Source organism: Lycium ferocissimum, chromosome 11 (genome assembly GCF_029784015.1).
Source record: "Lycium ferocissimum isolate CSIRO_LF1 chromosome 11, AGI_CSIRO_Lferr_CH_V1, whole genome shotgun sequence".
Classification (NCBI taxonomy): Eukaryota; Viridiplantae; Streptophyta; class Magnoliopsida; order Solanales; family Solanaceae; genus Lycium; species Lycium ferocissimum.
In genome coordinates this window covers 57,866,521-57,887,498 of record NC_081352.1, presented here as the reverse complement: position 1 = coordinate 57,887,498, position 20,978 = coordinate 57,866,521, and the positions used below count along the sequence as shown (strand labels likewise).

General features: G+C 34.6%; 1 protein-coding gene across 2 annotated transcripts; it reads right to left on the bottom strand.

Moving 5' to 3' along the window:
- Window positions 1-1,939: 1,939 nt before the first annotated feature.
- On the bottom strand, window positions 1,940-13,594 carry LOC132037645 (BTB/POZ domain and ankyrin repeat-containing protein NPR1). 2 transcript variants are annotated; one of them, XM_059428181.1, is made up of 4 exons: window positions 12,810-13,594; window positions 6,175-6,922; window positions 2,898-3,098; window positions 1,940-2,377 (listed from the first exon to the last, which is right to left on the bottom strand). In XM_059428181.1, the coding sequence occupies exons 1-4, from the start codon at window positions 13,323-13,325 to the stop codon at window positions 2,106-2,108; spliced, it is 1,737 nt and encodes a 578-aa protein (XP_059284164.1). In that variant the 5' UTR covers window positions 13,326-13,594; the 3' UTR covers window positions 1,940-2,105. The 2 variants fall into 2 exon arrangements, with proteins under 2 accessions (XP_059284164.1, XP_059284166.1); XM_059428183.1 differs by lacking the exon at window positions 12,810-13,594 and adding an exon at window positions 10,445-11,154.
- Between the last annotated feature and the right edge of the window lie 7,384 nt (window positions 13,595-20,978).

The window sequence follows — 20,978 nt, the reverse complement described above, 5'->3', positions numbered from 1 at the left end:
AAGATTATGCCGGTGGGGGCAGACTTTGCCTTGAGGCATATATTTTATTTTTTTTACTTTTCAAGGCAAACTTTTAGTTATGCCTTAAGGAAAAGTTCCGTCTTATGGGGCATATTTTTAGTTATCTTTAACAAAAGTGTACTTTATAAAGACATGCTTAAAAGTATCTCCTATAAGGCGGACTAACTTTTCTCAAGGCATACACTTTGCCCCATAAGGCAAACTTTTAGTTATGCTTTAAGAAAAAATTCCGCCTTATGGGGCATACTTTTGGTTATGCCTTAACTTAAAGTCTGCCCGATAAGGCATAACTAAACTATGCCTTAAGGAAAAGTTTGCCTTATGGGGTAGACTTTTAGTTATGCCCCCTCCGGCATAATCTTAGTTTTTCCTTAAGGATTGTATGCCGGATCCGGCATACACACCCTCCAGCGCTGCCTTGCGAATTAGTTATGCCCCCTCCGGCATAATCTTAGTTTTTCCTTAAGGATTGTATGCTGGATCCGGCATACACACCCTCCAGCCCTGCCTTGCGAAATTACTTTTTTATTTTATGCCTGAGCGGGGGTTCAAACCCAGAACCTCAGGTATTCGCCCACCTTTCCAAGCGAAGTGCTTCCAGCCCTGCCTTGCGAAATTACTTTTTTATTTTATGCCTGAGCGGGGGTTCAAGCCCAGAACCTCAGATATTCGCCCACCTTTCCAAGCGAAGGGCAAAACTTAAAGACCACAAATATGAAGGGTAAAATTTAAAGACTACAAATATGAAGGGCAAAATTTAAAGACCACCCCAAAAGAAGGGCAATCCGCGCAAAAAAATGAATTTGAGCCTCACAGGGTAATTTGCATGGGGGTGCACCGCTCGTGAGGTTGCTAGTGCATTGCAAAAGTGCTCGAGGCCTTGAGGTAGAATTTTGCAAAGTCTGCCTTGCGAAATTCTGCCTAGCGATTTTTTTTTTTTATCTGAATTAGGATTTGAACCCACAATCTCGGAGTGTTAGATGGGGATATAAATTAAAGATTACCAATTTGAACGGCAAAAATTTAAAGACCACCCCAAATGAAGGGCAATCCGCGCAAAAAAAAGATTTTTTTAAACCCAACAGAAAAACTTCTCAATTGGAGTACTCGAAGCACTCTCATTAAAAGCCAAAAGGAATACTTTAGTATGTGTCATCTTTTTCTTTTTTTTCCTTTTTATTTACGATGACAGTATTATCCGAATCAAATTGTACACAATTCTAGCAATATATCTGCTCTTTACATTAGAGTTCATTATGCCACCAAATTAAAGTGAAATTCTGTCTCCATGAGATTAAGGCTCCATTTGGACATGGTTTGAAACCTGGTTTCAAACCATGTTTGGACATACAATTTGAATATTTTAAGTTATATTTTCTCTTATAGACATAAAACCCCCACAAATTGTGAAAACTATCAAAATATTCTCAATTTTTATACAATCTTCCCAAATGAGCAAATCATAGTTTGTAACAAAATTAATACACTACTAGAAGACTTTTCTAAAAAATGCAACATCAATTAATCAAATTTTACTTCAATAAAATCGAAAATTTAACATGAATAGTAATGTAACTACTATTTAATATAATCTTCCCACATAAATTAAAGATTGGTAGACACAAATAAACGTTAGTGGAAGTTAATGAGATTGACGGGGATAATTATTAAAAATATTTACCAACTTATGAATTTTTTTTACAAAATATTAACTTATAGGTTAAATTTTGTATTTAAAAAAGTTGAAACCATGGTTTCAAACCCAAACCATGCTTTTTTGGATGATTTGGGTTCAAACCACGACTTAAAATTGATGGCCAAATCCTGATTTGAAATCATGGTTTCAAAATTGATGGCCAAACACCTAGTAAGGGAAAACTATTCAAAGAAGCTTCTCAACTTGTAATAACACTAGAACCCAATCAAATAAAATTCTCTTATTCAGAGTCGCAAGTAGAGCAATACAAGTTTATGGTACAGGTGTTGTATGTATGTTGACACATCAAATGATGAAAGGAAAGATTAAGAGTACTATGTTACAAGAAAATTCTCTTCTTTCTATTATCTCCTAAGTAATACAAAAACTATTTCCTAAAAGGGGGCTTATTGGGCTTATCTACTCCCTTAGATGTAGAAGAACAAGATGAGGAGAGGTTGTTAGTCTTAGCAAATTCTTCTTTATCCTCGGTGAATGCTTTAGTCAGAATTTCCTGAAGTTCCAAGTACCTTTGCTTCTTCAGTTGTCGCTCTTCTGGCGTATCATTTCCCATGTAAGCTATCTCCGACAAGTCATCAGCATCCATGATCTTATTTAGAACTTCTGAACAACGTGGAAAGAAGCGCTTTCCAAGTTCCACTGCTCGTACAAACACAAGTACAGAATGGTTTATTTTCAATGCTCATGCTCAACACACAAAACCTAAAGCACAAGCTTCAGAAATTCAAATGCTAAATGTAGTAACGTCTTTTATTTGTTTGAACAATTGGACCAAAAAAGGCTGGACTTGGTCCCAAATGCTGAAAGTAGGAAAAAGCTTGGTGAAGGAGATGGGGGAAGAATAAGTTTGTCTTTGTTTTACTCCACAATCAAGAACCCTCATATTTTTCAGGAACTATGTCCAAAAGAGAACATTTTGACCCTGAAATTGCTGAAGTCCTTTTTATATCCCATATACGGGGAGAATATGGCTTTCTGATACCTCCACCCCCCCCCCCCTTCCCCCTTCAACAAACAAACCCCAACAATCAGAAAACCAGGGACCACCACCGGGCTCAAAAAATTTGTACGCTAACAGTACATAGATCAAGAACTGAAAAAACGCGAAACATAAAGAACGAGAAACTTTGATGATAAATGTCGCTGCAAACATTTTTACCAGTTCTAGAGAGCGCCTTAAGCCGATTCAAGTGCTCCTCTTTTATCTTAAAAGGAGCCTCGTTCAGATCCACTGTAGTCCTCTGTGCATTAGCCATGTTCTTGCCAATGCTAGCCAGTGGGAACTCAGACGAGCCATCAACTTGAGCAATGTCCATTGCAACTTTTGCTTCCATGGGGAAAAGGAGTTTAGCCAGACCAACTGAAAGACAATCAACTCGTCAATCTTCAGTATAATGGTTTTCTTTACTTTTTCACTAATATAATAGTTCATAACCATAATCAAATGTTATTGACTATCCATCATTAATAGGAGTATAGGACAAACTTTCGTGACCTCCTTTGGAAATGAAAGCACATTTTCTTTTCAAACATATAAAGATTAAATAAAAATTAGCTGCCAAATTTTAAGTGTACCAAACATAAACACCCCTCCTGCAAACTCCCCTTCTGCAAACTTTAAAAATATCCACTATATGGTCTGAGTGAAACTGTTAAGTTTTCTTCCAAACTAAAAACATTGTGACTCACACATTTAATATGAAAGTCGGGTTAGTTCTAAACCTTTATTCCCTGCAAACCACCTTCATTTAAAAATATGGATAACAGACATTAGAGAATGATGATGATAATTCTGAAAGGAGAAACAAAAGAGAATGTAAATTTCATTTATTTGCCACTCTTTGTGTTTCATTGTAAGGAAAGAGCAAGAAGAGGATAACAATGGAAAAAATACAGAAACTGACAGTATTGAAGAGTGTAAAGTATTGATTTTAGAATGTTAAAGTTCTTAAATTAGATATCATTCTGCATTGGACAAATATCATGTTTAATCTACCTGGCACCTATAAATATGTGTTGTATTTATTATATCATCAATACATTATCTTTTCTCTCATATTTCACACATGGTATCAGAGCTCCATAAAAAAATATCAAACAAATGAGAGAAGCCACAAGACATTTAGAGAAATGAAAAACTAGAGAGAGTCTGAAAGAGATAAAAAGTGAATTAAGAGATTTGGCTGAATTTGCTGGAGAATGACCTGAAAGAGGCAGTGTTATCAAAATAGTCACCTGAAAGAGGCACCCCAGCAGAATAATAACCAGAAAAGGCACAGTACCGTTAGACCAACCACCAAAAACAGGCATGCGACCGAAAAGAACCACTATGCCATCTTAACAACCAAAAGAAATTACTGCAATACTACCAAACGGGTCACTCAAAATACACGCGCTGCACTCAAATGATCCTCAAAAATTAGGATTAAACTGCTAAAGAGGCTCTTCAGAAGGACTAGAACAGTAAAGATATGAGAAGAAAGAAACTTTGGCTGGATGAGCATCATAAGGCCACCCTCTAGTATGTGGGAGTTAATTAGTCTGCCCGAAGATATTGTAGAAGCTCTAGTATGTCAAAGTTAGAATGTTCGAAGTAATAATTCCTAAAGTGAAATGTTGTCTCATATTGGACAAATAAATTATTATGCCACCAGTCATTTTCCTTTATCAATATTTCTCTCACAGAAGGAAGGAGAAAAAAGAAAGTAAGGATAAGGAAGAGAAAGTGAAATCGGGGGTGTTTTTGTTATTTTAGCAATTTATTTTAGTTTAGAAGGAAAAAATAACCTTGTACTTCAGGCCTTGACCTTGAGCATGTTTTGTATATATCATAAAATGTCAAGGATACCATGTGCCACAATATACTTTTTTGAGTTGCTTGTCCTTGTGCCAAGGGTCTACCGCAAATAGCCTCTCTACCTCCCAAGGTAGGGGTAAAGTGACCCACTCTGTGGGAATACACTGGGTATGTTGTTGTACCATGTGCCACAATCTAAAACTATGAGAAGAAATCCATATGATACCCTTAAATATTTCTTGATAAATGTATCTTCCGTTTTTGTTTAATAAGATAAATCTACCCTCACAAGTAGGGGTAAGGCTGCGTACATACCACCCTCCCATTGTGGGACTAAACTGGGTATGTTGTTGTTGTTGTTAAGGATAAATCAATTTTACGCTTGAACACAACCCAAGCAGAAAAAATTGTAAATATGGTTTCAGCACCACCTCAGGTGCTGTTACATAAATATAGACAATATGTTACCTTCCCAAAATAAATAAATAAAATAAAAAATAAACCAAGCAGGAAAAGAAGTAAAAATTTATGAAAGACATTCATGTTGTAAAGTCTACTTATCTCTAAAGTCCCTCTTGATTATTGTTTTACTATATGAATCATACAGGTCCTAAGGATGGAAAAAGCATGATACAGTAACAAATGCTACTCTCAAAGGATGGACAATAAACAGAAACAGAATGTTCTTAAGAATAACTTCATATAGGGAAGAAAATTGAAGATATTCATCCCAATTTATCGGGATAATCATCAGTATGGGCTTAAGAAGGGTAAAAGATGGGAGTGCGAGTAATGCAACATAGAAAGCAAGCAGTTCTTCATCATGAGATTACTAATGAATTTATAGCAAACTGGGATATCTATAACATACAAGGAGAAAAAGAGAGACATAAAGTCACTCATTATCAATTAAGAATAGAAAAAACAAAAAAGAAAAGAGGGACATAAGGTCACTGACTATCGGTGACAAGGATAAATGTCTAGAGCTAAAGTGAGACAGAAGAGAGGGTGAAGATTATCAAACTGAGATGTCCCCAGGGGAACAAAATACCATGGAAACCACTTGGTGCACTAGGAATTACCAATTCATAGGCACTGACCTCTCAATCATGGATTGCATGCAACATAAAATGTACTTAAGCTACCTCTTGATTAAGAAAAGCATATCTGCTAGTTTCTTCCCACCCATTCTCTGCATGCTATATGAGGAATTCTATAGCGTAATTGAGAAATATTACGCTGTAGCATATCTCATCCTTCATTTATTATGACAGTACAGTATATGTCATCCTCCATGTGTCATTACATAATAGTATAACTCATCCACCATTTGTTCTCCATTAGACAGCCTCTCTACCTACCAAGGTAGGGGTAAGGTCTACATACACACTACCCTCTCCAGACCCCACTAGTGGGATACACTGGGTATGTTGTTGTTGTTGTTGTTGTAAACAGACCAAAATATCACTTAAAGCTTACATAGCAAATAAGACTGGTAATTAAATATGAAATTCTAGAAATAGGCTGTCAGAAGAGGAGTGGGAGCAAACGAAGTGGAAGATCATAGACAAAGGGCTGGATCTTAAGAAATAAGAGTATAAATATAAGAGAAGAAGCTAGCAGAAACATGACGTCCTACCTCTATTTTCAAGGTATAATAGCTTCATACGCAAATCATCGCCTGCCATAGCAAGAGATAATGAAGCTTCTCCTAGTAGTGGATCTCTTCTTTCTGCTTGCTCCAGAATCTCAATACATAACCGATCCTTAGGAGCGGATTTTCCTTCCTCCGTAGGCTTAGTAAAATCCACAAGCCTAGTAAGCCTCTTGGCAATTTGAAGTGCTTTTCTGCCATCTGATGTCAGATCAGAAGGTCTAGCTCCTTTGGTTAAAAGGGACACTATAATTTTAGGCTCTTTCCTCATTGCAGCAACATGAAGTACCGTGTATCCTCGACGATTTCGATGATTAACATCAGCAAGTGCAAGATCTAAAAGTTCTGCTGTAGTCTTTGCATCGCAATATGCTACAGCATAGTGAAGAGCATATGCATCATCAAGAGTAGTATGCCCCTCTTTTAGCAACATCCTTAGTAATTCGACATCATCAGATTCCAATGCCCTATGTATCCTCTTAACATGTTTGTCAGGAAAATCATTGCTTTCAGGCCCTTGTAGACCAAGTTCAGTGCGTGAATCAGTAATTTGTTTTACGATGTCATGAGGCAAGGCCTTATCAAGGGTTATGATATCAACATTAGACTTGACAATAATATCAACACAGCTTGAAAGCAATCTCTCACATGCTTTACCGCAAATGTTTGCAACAGATAAAACCATCATTACATCGTCTGCTGCAGCTTTGTCAAGAATATCCAATAGGTGTCTCTGCAAAGGGAAGGAACATGCAATGTAACATTAGGAAAGATATATTAGTCACTGGTACAGTTAGTAATGTGTACATGCTAAATCGTGATAAATAAGGAATTTCACAAAAAAAAAAATTGACTTTTCAAATAACTTATATTCTCTCCATTTCAATTTATGTGAACCCATTTGACTGGGCATGAAGTTTAAGGAGAGAAGACTTTTAAACTTGTGGTGTTACATGAGTCACATATATTTTGTGTGGCTATAAATTTTTTGCATAAAGGTAAATTGTTTCCAAATATCGAAAGGGGTCATTCTTTTTAGCACAGACTAATAAGGAAATAGGTTCACATAAATTGAGCCTTTGTTTCTTAAACTTTGTGTGTAATGTAACGCCATATCAAACAGAACGAATGAAGTAGCATTTAAGGACAAAATATTGATTAAGGGAGAACTACAAGCTAATGCAGATATCCAGTAGAAGGAAATGCCAAGTGGCATAATGAAAGTAGCAAGTGAAGTTCCAGGTGTCTCAAAAAACCTAGGAACTCGACGACCAAACTTGTGCTGGTAGAATGAGAAGGCGCAAAAGGCAAGGGAAGTAAAAAGAGAGTGGTACAAGAAGTTAGCAACTACAGGAGGAGGAGAAGCCTTTAAAAATTATAAGCAAGCTAAAAGACTAATTTAGAGGGGATAGACATAATCCGAGGTAAAATCTTAGACTAATCTTACCAAATCTAAGGGTGCAGAACAGGCAGAAGAAATTTATAAACTAGCAAGAGTGAGAAATACGAGAGTCAATAACTTGAACGAAATTCAGTGTATTAAACAGGCTCCCAACAAGTGAGATCAAAGGGATATCATGATGCTATTTTGATAAACTGTTCAATACAAATCAGTAAGATAACTTTACAAATCTTTATACACCCATCATAGAAACAAACTATCACGGGAGAAGAGAAAACTTCTTACTAACTTGATTAATTAACAACGAGAGGAGCTCCTTGTATAGGACTCATAGGCTATGAACGACAAGGTAGGTTGTCATGCATGTTAAAAGAGTAAATATATATTCGAAAATTAAATACATAATATCTCAACACATCCTATACCGTATTCCATAGTATAGTCCTTAGACAAGTTAGATGAATTTAAACACATATGCTAAAGATTCAACATGCAAGAGGTTGATGTTGTGTCATATTTTTCTTGATACCATGCTCTGAATCCTTTTCTTTTCTTTCGAGCCGAGGGTCTATCAGCTCCATGAATATTTACAGTATGTGCTTAGATTCATTGAACTTGTGTGCCCTCTTTCTGTACCTTTTTTTTCCTTTCTAAAAGAGGGCCTAGAGAAAAATGTCAGAATCCACTGAATAAGATCGGCTCAAGGTGAGAGGTCAACAAATTAGACCCTGTTGTTGTATCGAAATAGATAAAATGCTGGCTAAGATCAAACTTGGTAATATTGGGGCCTGCTTCCCAACTATTCTGCCCTATTATTGATAAGGATTTCAACAATGCTAAAGATAGCTTGCTTACCAAGCCGCTGATGTTATAGGTACAGAATCCCATGCAGATTTCTTAATTGTTTTGTTAGGCATTGGGAAAGTTTGTTACCATCTCAAAAAAATAAAAATAAAAAGAGCACCTAGGTTGGATTTATAACAACAAAATAAACATTCAAAATTATGCAAGCTATAGTGGTACTAAAATACTGAGTAATACAATTAAGCTTTGAGAAAGAGTGAATATAAACTTGGGGATATTACAAATGTGATAGAGCACTAGCGTGGATAGTAAATGTTTTAGAACAAGTAGAAGAAAGGGTATATCCAACGCAGATCTAGTGCATTTTAATAGGAATGATGCTCAAATAAGATTATATGTGAGTGTGGTGCCTAACGATCATTTAAGATATCCAGACTCAATTTTCTATGAAAATGACTTGATATTTTGAAATAATAACACAAAAATTGAATAGAACAATTAAATGAAGGACTGTCAAGTGCTATGCGGCAGGAAGATACCAAAAAGGTGATAGAACGTTGTCAGACCAATATGTTATAAAGAAGTAAGAGTTGGGCCTCTAAGGCTCTACACACTGGCAACATGAATGTCATAGAAATGCAGATGTAAGATAAATGTGTAATCATACAAGATTGGACAAAACTATAATGATAACTTCTGGCAGAGATCGCAAGTACCACACATAAAGGAAAAGATGTAGAGATATCACTGAAATGGTTTGATCACGTCCTACGTAGACATCCAAATGTTCAAGTCCATAAGTGTGACACTATGATAATTGAAGGAGTTAAACCAGAATGGAGTGGACCTGAAATTATATGAAGGGAAGTTGTTGAAAACGACCTACAATTCGCAAAGTATTTTATCTAGGACTTCATTTAGAGTTTAGACATATAAGCTCTGTAGAACTGAGAAACTGCTAACAGAATACAAGGAACTATTATCTCGATAAAATGTATTAAGGGTGCAACTGCCAGCAAGAGCTAGTTTGATCAATTTGCAGATATGTACGTAAAAGTGTCATTTCAATCCAAGGCAAAATTCTCAGCGATACTCAAGATTAAGGAAGGAACTTAATAGATTCTCACCATTTCACTCAGAAAAATTACTATCCTAGGATGCAAAAGCAAACACATTTAAATCAAAGTTATGTGGCAGATCAAGGAAAGGAACATTTTGGAGAAAAAAGAAAAGTCAAAATGATGATGATTCAAATTCCAGCCAAGTTAGGCCTTTCATATATTTCCCTATCACCCCCCCTCTTTTCACACACACACACAAATTGACTAACAAATTACATTCAATCTGGGCACAGGTAGAAGCCGACATTCTCATAGGCGGATCCAGGATTTAAGTTTTATGGATTCAACATTTTAGGTTATAAGCACTGAACCCATTAAATCTTCAAAGGTATGAGTTCATATCTACTATTTGTTAATATTTTCACGAAATTATACATTATAAATTTATGCTCTGCGTCAGAAGTATTGGGTTTAGATGAACCAGGTGTCAGTATGCTACATCCGCCTCTGGACATGCTGGTTCGGATGAACCCAGTAGCTCTAGTCGAAAACCCATATTTGTATTAATAAATTCAATAAATATCTACAGAAACTAAATTCAGAACCAAGTTAATAACATCTGATCTCGCTACCTTAAAATTTAGAACCCATAAAGTCCACATCCTAATTCCGCTGCTGCATTTAATCAAGACATTAGTAATACAACTGCCTAACTTACAAAGTTCCGATTGTAGTACTCCCTCTGTTTCAATTTATTTGTTTGGTTTTGACTTGGCACGGAGTTTAAGAAAGTACAGAAGACTTAATGCCCTTTAATCTTGTGGTCTTAAGTATGCCAGGTGTAAAGCTGAAATTAAAGAGTTGCCAAAAAAGGAAAGAGTCATTCTTTTTTAAAAGGACTAAAAAGCAAAGTAGTAACAACAAATTGAAACAGAAGGAGTAACAAGAAGAACAACAAGCATATTGGAGGGATTGCGACAGTTTATACCTGAAACTTGTAGACCAATTCAGAGATCTGAAAGGTAAAAGAAGCATACAAAACCTCAACCAAGAAACCCACAGCTGGTCTACAAGCTACATGAAAACACTCATTGTCCACACAAACACACAAATCTTTAGGTAACTCCCTTACTTTCCCACTATACAAATAAGCCAACACATTCACAACACCATCATAACTCACTTCAACACACTCTTTCATCAATTCCTTCAATACTACCTCCGTTTGCCTCTCTTTCCCACTAAACACATTCTTAAGAAATGAACTCCTCGCTGATAATATACACCGGTGTACCGGAATTTCCTTAGAATGAGGTTTCATGACGCATGCTATAGACGATATTGTTTTAATTGATGAAATAAGTTAGGAAGTACATCAAAAGTAGGAATCTTAGAGATAATTTAGATAGTAACGATTCTAGAATAAGTATCGATAGTAAAAAGGGGCAGCCCGGTGCACTAAGCTCCCACTATGCGCAGGGTCCGGGGAAGGGCCAGACCACAAAGATCTATTGTACGCAGCCTTACCCTGCATTTCAGCAAGAGGTTGTTTCCATGGCTTGAACCCATGACCTCCTGGTCACATGGCAGCAACTTTACCCGTTATGCCAAGGCTCCCCTTCAAAGTATCGATAGTAAGTGTTTCAAAATAAGTAGAAGAAAGACTATATGCAATGCAAATCTAGTGCCATTTAAGAGGAATAATGCTCAAATAAGATTATATGTGAGTCTGGTGCCTAACGATCATTTAAGATATCTAGACTCAATTTTCTAGGAAAATGACTTGACATTTTGAAAACATAACACATAAATTAAATAGAACAATTAAATGAAGGACTGTTGAGTGCTATGCGGTAGGAAGTACCAAAAAAGTGGAAAATAAGTTATATATAGAACGTTGTGAGAACAATAATGTCATAGAAATGCCGATGTAAGATAAATGTGTAAGCATACAAGATTGGACAAAAGTATAATGATAACTTCAGTCAGAGATCACGAGTACCACACATAAAGGAAAAGATGTAGAGATACCACTTGAAATGGTTTGATCGTGTTATACGTAGACATCCAAATGTTGAAGACCACAAGTGTGACACTGTGATAATTGAAGGAGTTAAACCAGAATGGAGTGGACCTAAATTTATATGAAGGGAAGTTGTCAAAAACAACCTACAATCTCTCGAAGTATTTTATCTGAGACTTCATTTGGACATATAAGCTCCTATACCCTGGTTGTAGAACTGAGGAACTGCTAACAGAATCTACGGAACTGTTATCTCGCTAAAATGTATTAAGGGTGCAACTGCCACCAAGAGCTAGTTTGATCAATTTGCAGAAATGTATGTAAAAGTGTCATTTCAATCCAAGGTAAAACTCACAGAGATACCCGAGATTCCGTAAGGAACTTAATAGATTCTCACCATTTCTCTCAAAAAACTTACCATCCTAGGATGCAAAAGCAAACACAGATAAATAATTTTATATGGCAGATCAAGGAAAGGATGATCTTGGAAGATAAAAGAAAAGTCAAGTGATGATGATTCGAATTCCATGAAAGTTAGGCCTTTCAAATATTTCCCAATCACCCCCACAATTAGACTAACAAATTAAATTCAATCAGGGCGGAGCTAGAAGCCGACATACTCAGAGGCGGATCCAGGATTTAAGCTTTATGGATTCAACATTTAATATTTTTAGCATTGAATTCATTAAATCTTTAAAGGTAAGAGTTCATGTCTACTATTTGTTACAATTTTCGTGAAATTTTACATATAAATTTATGCCTTGCGTCGGAAGTATTGGGTTTAGATGAACCCGGTGTCAGTATGCTACATCCGCCTCTGGACATGCTAGTTCGGATGAACCCAGTAGCTTTAGTTGAAACCCCATATTTGTATTAAGAAATTCGATAAATATCTACAGAAACTAAATTCAGAACCAAGTACTAAGATCTGATGTCGCTATCCTAAAATTTATGGGTAAATTTAGAACCCATAAAGTTCAAATCGTAACTCCGCCCTACATTCAATCAAGACATTAGTAATACAACTGTCTAACTTACAAAATCCCAATTTTACTGCTCCCCGTTTCAATTTGTTTGACTTGGCACGACGTTTAAGAAATTAAAGAAGACTTCTAAATTTGGTGGTCTTAAATTAAGGATATGTAAAATGTACCAAAATATCCTTTAATCTTGTGATCTTAAACATGTATGTGTAAAGTTGAAATTAAAGAGTTGCCAAAAAAGAAAAGAGACATTCTTTTTTAACATACTAGAAAGAAAGTAAGACAAACAAAATGAAACAAGGCGAGAGTAACAATAAGCATATTGGAGGGGTTTTGACAGTTTATACCTGAAACTTGTCGACCAATTCAGAGATCTGAAAGGTAAAAGAAGCATATAAAACCTCAACCAAGAAACCCACAGCTGGTCTACAAGCTACATGAAAACACTCATTGTCCACACAAACACACACATCTTTAGGTAACTCCCTTACTTTCCCACTATACAAATAAGCCAACACACTCACAACACCATCATAACTCACTTCAACACACTCTTTCATCAACTCCTTCAATACTACCTCCTTTTTCCTCTCTTTCCCACTAAACACGTTCTTAAAAAATGAACTCCTCGCTGATAATATGCACCGGTGTACCGGGATTTCCTTACCACCGGGAACAACGAGTTTAGCGTCGGCGAAAAAGTCAAAGTCCGGTGATGACGTGTCGAAGATGGATTCTAGGGTTTCTGATAGACGTTTTAAGGAAGTGAAGTCAGCCGGTGAAGTATCCGGTGAGAATGATTCGGTCATGCTACTGCTTCCACTAATGTCATTTGAGTCTGAAAAAACAGTTCTACTGTCCATTATTGTAAGGTTTACATATGTTTTGGGTTATATTTGATGTATATATGATTAGTATAAGAGAAAGAGAAAATTGAGGGATCATTGGGAAGAAAGAGCCGAAATTAATATTCCAAGAAATTGAATTTGACATGGAGGTATAGTGAAACAAAAGAGAGAGTTTGCCATTTTTGGGATTATTAATGTAAGTGGAAATAGCAAAGCTTTTTGCAATGTCAGGCAGAGTGAGGAAAGTCAAAAGAAAGAAGAAGGAAGCTCTTGAAAATCAAAGTTTGAATCCGACTGGAAAAATATTAAGTGATTTTTGTTATTTCTGTAATCTTTAGTGGATATTTGGCTAAGCAAACTTAGCTTATAAGCACTTGATCATTAAAATCAGTTAGTATAAATTATAAGTTGAGTTTATTATCTCAAATTTATGATAATATAAACACTTTTACTTTAACCAAACATTTTATAATTTTATTCCTAATATATTTTGTAATCTTCAAACATAATTTTTCAATTATTTTTTATTTTATTTCCATAATTCCTTCTTTTGATATAAAAAAAAACTTCTAAATTTATATATTCTTGAAATAACTTTGAAGACAATTTTGTCATTTTAATCGAAAAAGTGTTTATCCGCTTCTTTTTATCAAACGCATTAACTATTTATTATTAATTTTAGCATCTAAAAATACCTTTTAGCACTTGATACTTATCGGCTATTTTAATTAGCTAATCCAGGCGGACACAAAATTGCTTCCTCCGGGTCAATTTGATGAACATTTGAAATAATCTTCAACTATATTTCAAATTTTAATTTAAAACTAAAACTTATTGCAAAAGATTTCCAAATTTATTTGGAGAATATTTTAAGTGAAATAGGATTTTTTTTCCACTCTCATAAGTTGACCTTTTTTTTTTTTTTTTTTTTTTTGTGAAATTCTTATCCGACTGGAATACAACTTCAACTTGCATATATTTTTTCACAACTCATTATTATCCAAAAGCAAGTAACTCCAAATAAATTAGTTGAATTTTGTAGCAGCATGAAGCAACCATTACTTAATTAATTAAACAAACAAAAAGGAAAGAGGAAAGAAGGGGATGCAGGTGACGACTTAAAGATTAGGTGAGAAATAGTAGAAAAGAGAGTGTCCACATCTTAAGCTCATCAATTTACGTGTTTTTTTCCAGCACAGGTTGCTTACGTCCTTCATCTTTCCAATCACCACCGTTCTTGCCTTCGCCTTCACATGCCATTTAATATTTAAATGAAGCTTCTATACGTAAGAAGAAACCATACCCATAAATAATACGTATTTATTAATGGCCTACTTCAATTTAATACTCATTTAGTCCTCTATCCATGTAATGTGGACGTACTTCAAGTTGTTTGGATCCCTGTGACGCAAAATCACCTTGCAATTAATAGCCTGTTTGGCCAAGCTTATTTTTCCCCCAAAAGTACTTATTTTTTCAGTAAGTGCTTATTTAAAAAAATTGAGGTGTTTGGCCAAGCTTTGGGGATAAAATAAGTGCTTTTGGGAGTAGCAGAAGCAGTTTTTCAAAAGCTAAAAAAAATAGCTTTTGCTCAAAAGCACTTTTTTGAAAAGTATTTTTAAGAAAAAAACAATTAGAAGCACTTTTTAAAAGGTTGGCCAAACACCAATCAAGCTACTCAAAAGTCTTTTTTAAATTAATTACTAAACACAAATCGTTTTTAGCCAAAAGTACTTTTTTAAAAAAGTAATTTTGGCTAAATTGATTGACTTTATATCCATATATCTAGAGTGTTTATCGAAAATTCAAAAATTGAACCAAATCCAAAATTGAACCAGATCAAAAAAAAGTAATTGCCATTTTTTTATTGATTTTGATTTTTAATTTAAAAAACTGAAGAATTTGGTTTGATTTTAATTTTATTAAAAAATAACTGAACCAAAGCGACCATATGAATACATTTTAAATTATAATGTGTGTATACTTTTATGAAAAGGCGGTCTGGGAGGATTAAAATTTACTTTAATTGAGGTAAGTTAATAGATTGACCTAAAATAGAAGAATTTTGTCAAATAAACAAATTTTATATTATGGGGGTAACGCATATATGGAGCGATGAGCACATGTGCGGCTAACTATTGTGCATTGCTTACCTTATATGTGTTGTGATTGTCTGTGCATATCATTTGTCCCTAGCTTGTTGATCACTTAGGTCAATTTATGTGCTAGCAATGCATGATCTATAGGCGTTAAGTCTCATATTTGACAAAGTTGTACCTATTTTTATTCTTAGTTGCTTAATTAGGAGTCGTAACAAGTGACAACAGTCTTGGGCATTTATTTCAGATGCTTCTGCGTTGTAATAGTCGGGTATTTATATTTATGTCATATCTTTATTTTAGACTTTATCTCTGAAATGTGTGGAAATACATTAGGAATATCATATTATGATTCGCGTGATATGAAAATGGTTAGGTTCTTTCATGACTTATAAAAATTGAATCGTGACAATGTATTTGGCCATTTTTGTTTTACCCCTACGAAATTGTTGCTCGGGTCTTTAACTTATTCATTTTACCTTTTTTGGTCCTAATAACATAGTTTACTTCATTTCTATTTCGTTAGTTTACTTCATTTCTATTTCGTTCGCATTTCTGTCTTGCATAGACATTCGGTGAATTATTTTGTGCTAAAAGTAAACAACATTGTTATCGGCTTATTACCTAATTAATGGCCTAATAATATGTATTGAAATAGAGGAATTTTTGCAAATAAACACATTTTGTGTATGAGTTAATGTATATATGGAGTGATGAGCATATATGCGGCTATCGGGTGACTTTCAGGTCTACTTGAATGTTAAGTGTGAAAATCAGTTTCTCTCCTCAACTTTACTTTAAAAATCAACCCCCCCCCCCCCCCAACCCCAACCCCAACCCTCGGTTTCAACTATAAAAAATAGACATTCTCCAACCCCCCCCCCCCCCCCCCCGCCCCGGCCCCTTATCCTATGCAATATTTATTTTATCCTTGATATTTTCAATACTCCTTCTATGTAATTTTATATCATACATAATATTTATTTTTCTTAACCTAGATATTTATATATTTTAATTTAAGTTAACATTATAAGTAGAATAAGCCTTTTATGAATTTGTCATAAAACTAATACTATTTTCTTGTTGTTATTTTAATATTACATGCATTAAGTACGTTATATGTATATAGATGCATGTTTCGATTCTCTCTTATTCTCTATTGTCTATATGTATATAGTTGCTTAATTAGTAACAAGTAACAACGAGTCTTGGCATTTATTTGAGATGCTTTCGTGTTGTAATAGTCGGGTATTTATCTCTGAACTGTTTGGAAATACATTGGGAGTATCGTATTATGGTTCGCATTATGAAATAATTAGGTTCTTTCATGAATTAGGAAAATTGAATCGTGACGATGTATTTGGTCATTTTTGTTTGACCCCTAGTAAATTATTGTTTGGGTCTTTTAACTTATTCCTTTTACCTTTTATGGTCCTAATAATCCTAGTTTACTTCATTTCTATTCCGTCCGCATCTGTAGTCTTGCATAGACATTTAGTGAATTATTTTGTGCTAAAAGTAAATAGCGTTATTACTACCAAAATTTATGATAATTATAACAATAGAATTTATCATTGACATGAATATAATAATTCCAAAATACTTTAAAATTCTAAGATCACAAGAAAATGTTAGTTCAACATAATTATTCTCCATCACTAGTGTCAGGATCATTTAAAATACCTGTCCCAAAATATAACTTGTTTGTAAATAGGATTTGAAAATTTATTTTGAAAGCGAATTATGCTTTAGCGCTTAAGTATTAAAGATAATTCAGCTAGTGAATTACTTTCAATACTTTTGGCTATATTTACAAAGTGAATTTTTTTCTTAACCATATTTGGACTAATTTAGACTTTGATTTAAATAAATTAATTCAATTTCTAAATGTAATGAGCTTATTTAACAACCTAGAAAGATATTAAATTTCTTTTAAGTCATTATAGAATACTTGGGCTTACATTCTCACTTATAGCTTGAAAGGCAATTCACTGGAATGCCCATATTTTGGGGTGGTCTTTAATTTTTGGCCATTAAATTGATGGTCTTTAATATTTGTCCTTCGCCGAATATCATGAGGTTTGGGATTCGAATTCCGGATCAGTAAAAAAAAAATAAAAAATCGCAAGGCTGAGTTTGTAGCAAGTTAGGCCTATTCAGGCTAAAGTTAGGTCTCAGGCAGAGTTTTGAATGTAAAACTCTACCTCAGGCAGAGTTTCAAAATCTACCTGCAGATAGAGTTTTGTATGCCTGCAGGTAGAGTTTGCATTCAAAATTCTGTCTGAGGCATGCAAAACTCTGCCTTGCGATTTTTTTTTTTTAAATTTTTGACTGAGCGAGGTTCGAAACCCGGAACCAAGGGACTTCTAGCGAAGGGCAAAACTTAAAGACCAGTGCTTTTGAAGGGCAATCCGCACAAAAAAAAAATGTAGCTTGAAGACATGGGCAGTATTTAACTGGGTCATTTTTGTATATTGCCTTCAAAGGCACTGGTCTTTAATTTTTGTCCCTCAAATTGGTGGTCTTTAATTTTTATCTTTCGTTAAAAATTACAGAGAGCGGTGAAGGTGAGTTTGGACTCTTCCTTTTATTTTTATTTACCATTTTAAAGACCAGCGACTATAAAAAATAGACATTCTCCAACCCCCTACCCCCCCACCCCCCCCCCCCCCGCCCCGGCCGCTTATCCTATGCAATATTTATTTTATCCTTGATATTTTCAATACTCCTTCTATGTAATTTTATATCATACATAATATTTATTTTTCTTAACCTAGATATTTATATATTTTAATTTAAGTTAACATTATAAGTAGAATAAGCCTTTTATGAATTTGTCATAAAACTAATACTATTACCTTGTTGTTATTTTAATATTACATGCATTAAGTACGTTATATGTATATAGATGCATGTTTCGATTCTCTCTTATTCTCTATTGTCTATATGTATATAGTTGCTTAATTAGTAACAGTAACAACAGTCTTGGGCATTTATTTGAGATGCTTTCGTGTTGTAATAGGCGGGTATTTATCTCTGAACTGTTTGGAAATACATTGGGAGTATCGTATTATGGTTCGCATTATGAAATAATTAGGTTCTTTCATGAATTAGGAAAATTGAATCGTGACAATGTATTTGGTCATTTTTGTTTGACCCCTAGTAAATTGTTGTTTGGGTCTTTTAACTTATTCCTTTTACCTTTTATGGTCCTAAAAATCATAGTTTACTTCATTTCTATTCCGTCCGCATCTGTAGTCTTGCATAGACATTCAGTGAATTATTTTGTGCTAAAAGTAAATAGCGTTATTACTACCAAAATTTATGATAATTATAACAATAGAATTTATCATTGACATGAATATAATAATTCCAAAATACTTTAAAATTCTAAGATCACAAGAAAATGTTAGTTCAACATAATTATTCTCCATCACTAGTGTCAGGATCATTTAAAATACCTGTCCCAAAATATAACTGGTTTGTAAATAGGGTTTGAAAATTTATTTTGAAAGCGAATTATGCTTTAGCGCTTAACTATTAAAAATAATTCAGCTCGTGAATTACTTTCAATAATTTTGGCTATATTTACAAAGTGAATTTTTTTCTTAACCATATTTGGACTAATTTAGACTTTGAATTAAATAAATTAATTCAATTTCTAAATGTAATGAGCTTATTTAACAACCTAGAAAGAGATTAAATTTCTTCTAAGTCATTATGGAATACTTGGGCTTACATTCTCACTTATAGCTTGAACGGCAATTCACTGGAATGCCCATATTTTGGGGTGGTCTTTAATTTTTGGCCATTAAATTGATGGTCTTTAATATTTGTCCTTCGCCGAATATCATGAGGTTTGGGGTTCGAATTCCGGATCAGGAAAAAAAAATCGCAAGGCAGAGTGTAGCAAGTTAGGCCTATTCGGGCTAAAGTTAGGTCTCAGGCAGAGTTTTGAATGTAAAACTCTACCTCAGGCAGAGTTTCAAAATCTACCTACAAATAGAGTTTTGTATGCCTGCAGGTAAGCCCGTCCGAACCGGTTAAAACCGGAACCGGACCGGTAAAAATCGAAACCGGAACCGGAACCGGAACTGGTAGAACCGGTTAACCGTTAATTCTTTTACCGGTCCGGTTCCTATTTTTTTGAAACCGGAACCGGTTAAACCGGTTTAAACCGGTTAAATTAAATTTTTTTTTTTTTTTTTTAGAGCCGTTGGGCCACTGGGCCCCTGGTCGTAATTGGACCGTTGGCAACGGTCCATTTGCAAAAATGGCCGTTGCCAAACGGTCATTTACCTATTTTTTGGCCCCCCCAACCCCCTAATTTTTTTTTTAACACTTTAACCCATCGCTCACCCCTATATAAACCCTTCTTCATTTTCATTTTAATTCACACCAATTCACTCTTCTCTTTCTCTCAAATCACAATCTCTCAATTATAGTTATTTTGCAATAATTAGTCACATTATATTTCTCTCAAATAAATATTACAAAGTCTTATTATTGTTTCAATTATTAATTTTGCAATTATAATATTGTTGGTGGAGTTGGTGATTTTGCAACAATCCGAAGTAACTTTGGTGGATTTGCAATTCTAGCCGCCTTCAATTTGTTGGAAATTAATCCGGCAATTTGGTACCTTCGTTCCAACTCTATCTTTATTTTTCGTAATTTAATTCTAGCAATTTATTTTTCGCAATTTAATTTACACAATTTAATTTTAGCAATTTAATTTGTTGTGATTTATTTGATTGTGATTTAAATTAATTCTATTTAATAATGTCAAAGAGATTAAGACGTGGTGCCGGTAGTAGTAGTGGTATTGTTAGGCGTGGGCTTAATGAGGAAACATTTGTGGAAGAAACACCTAATTTAGGTATTGATGTTGGAGGAAATAATCCACTTTTAGGTCATGAGGCAATGCAACAACATTTTACCGACACTTTTAATGAAGACTTAGATGATGATGATGAAACACAACCCCCGAAAATCCCATAGGAGATACATGTCCTGCACAATCACATACACAAGACAAACCGCCTAGAACTCGTAAGCCAACAGCTAAAGTTTGAAGATTTATGACTAAGAATAGGGAAAACCAATCAGTTACATGTACCTATATGTGGACAAGTATTTAGTTTTTAAACAAAGAATCGGTAAGGATGGTGGAACGGGTACACTAAATTCTCATATGAGAACCAAACATATGGATGTTTGGGGAGAGCAAACGGGTTCAAATGGGGGGATTCAAATGACGATAGACCCACGAACCGGTAGAAATTTTAAGTATGACAAGAAAAAAGAGCGTGTAGAAATAGCTAAAATAGTAGCTTATGATTGTTTACCATTTTCCTTTCCATCGGGTATGGGGTTTGTTACTTACATTCAACGTTGTTATAATCCGTTATTTGAGGGTATTCCTAGAAGTACTTGTAGAGCCGATGTTATAGATTTGTTTAAAAAATATAGATTTTATTTGCGCCATGTATTTAATTCTTTAAATTGTAATGCTTGTCTTACCTCTGATTTGGGTCTTAGTCTTAACAAGTTAGATTTTTTTGCTATT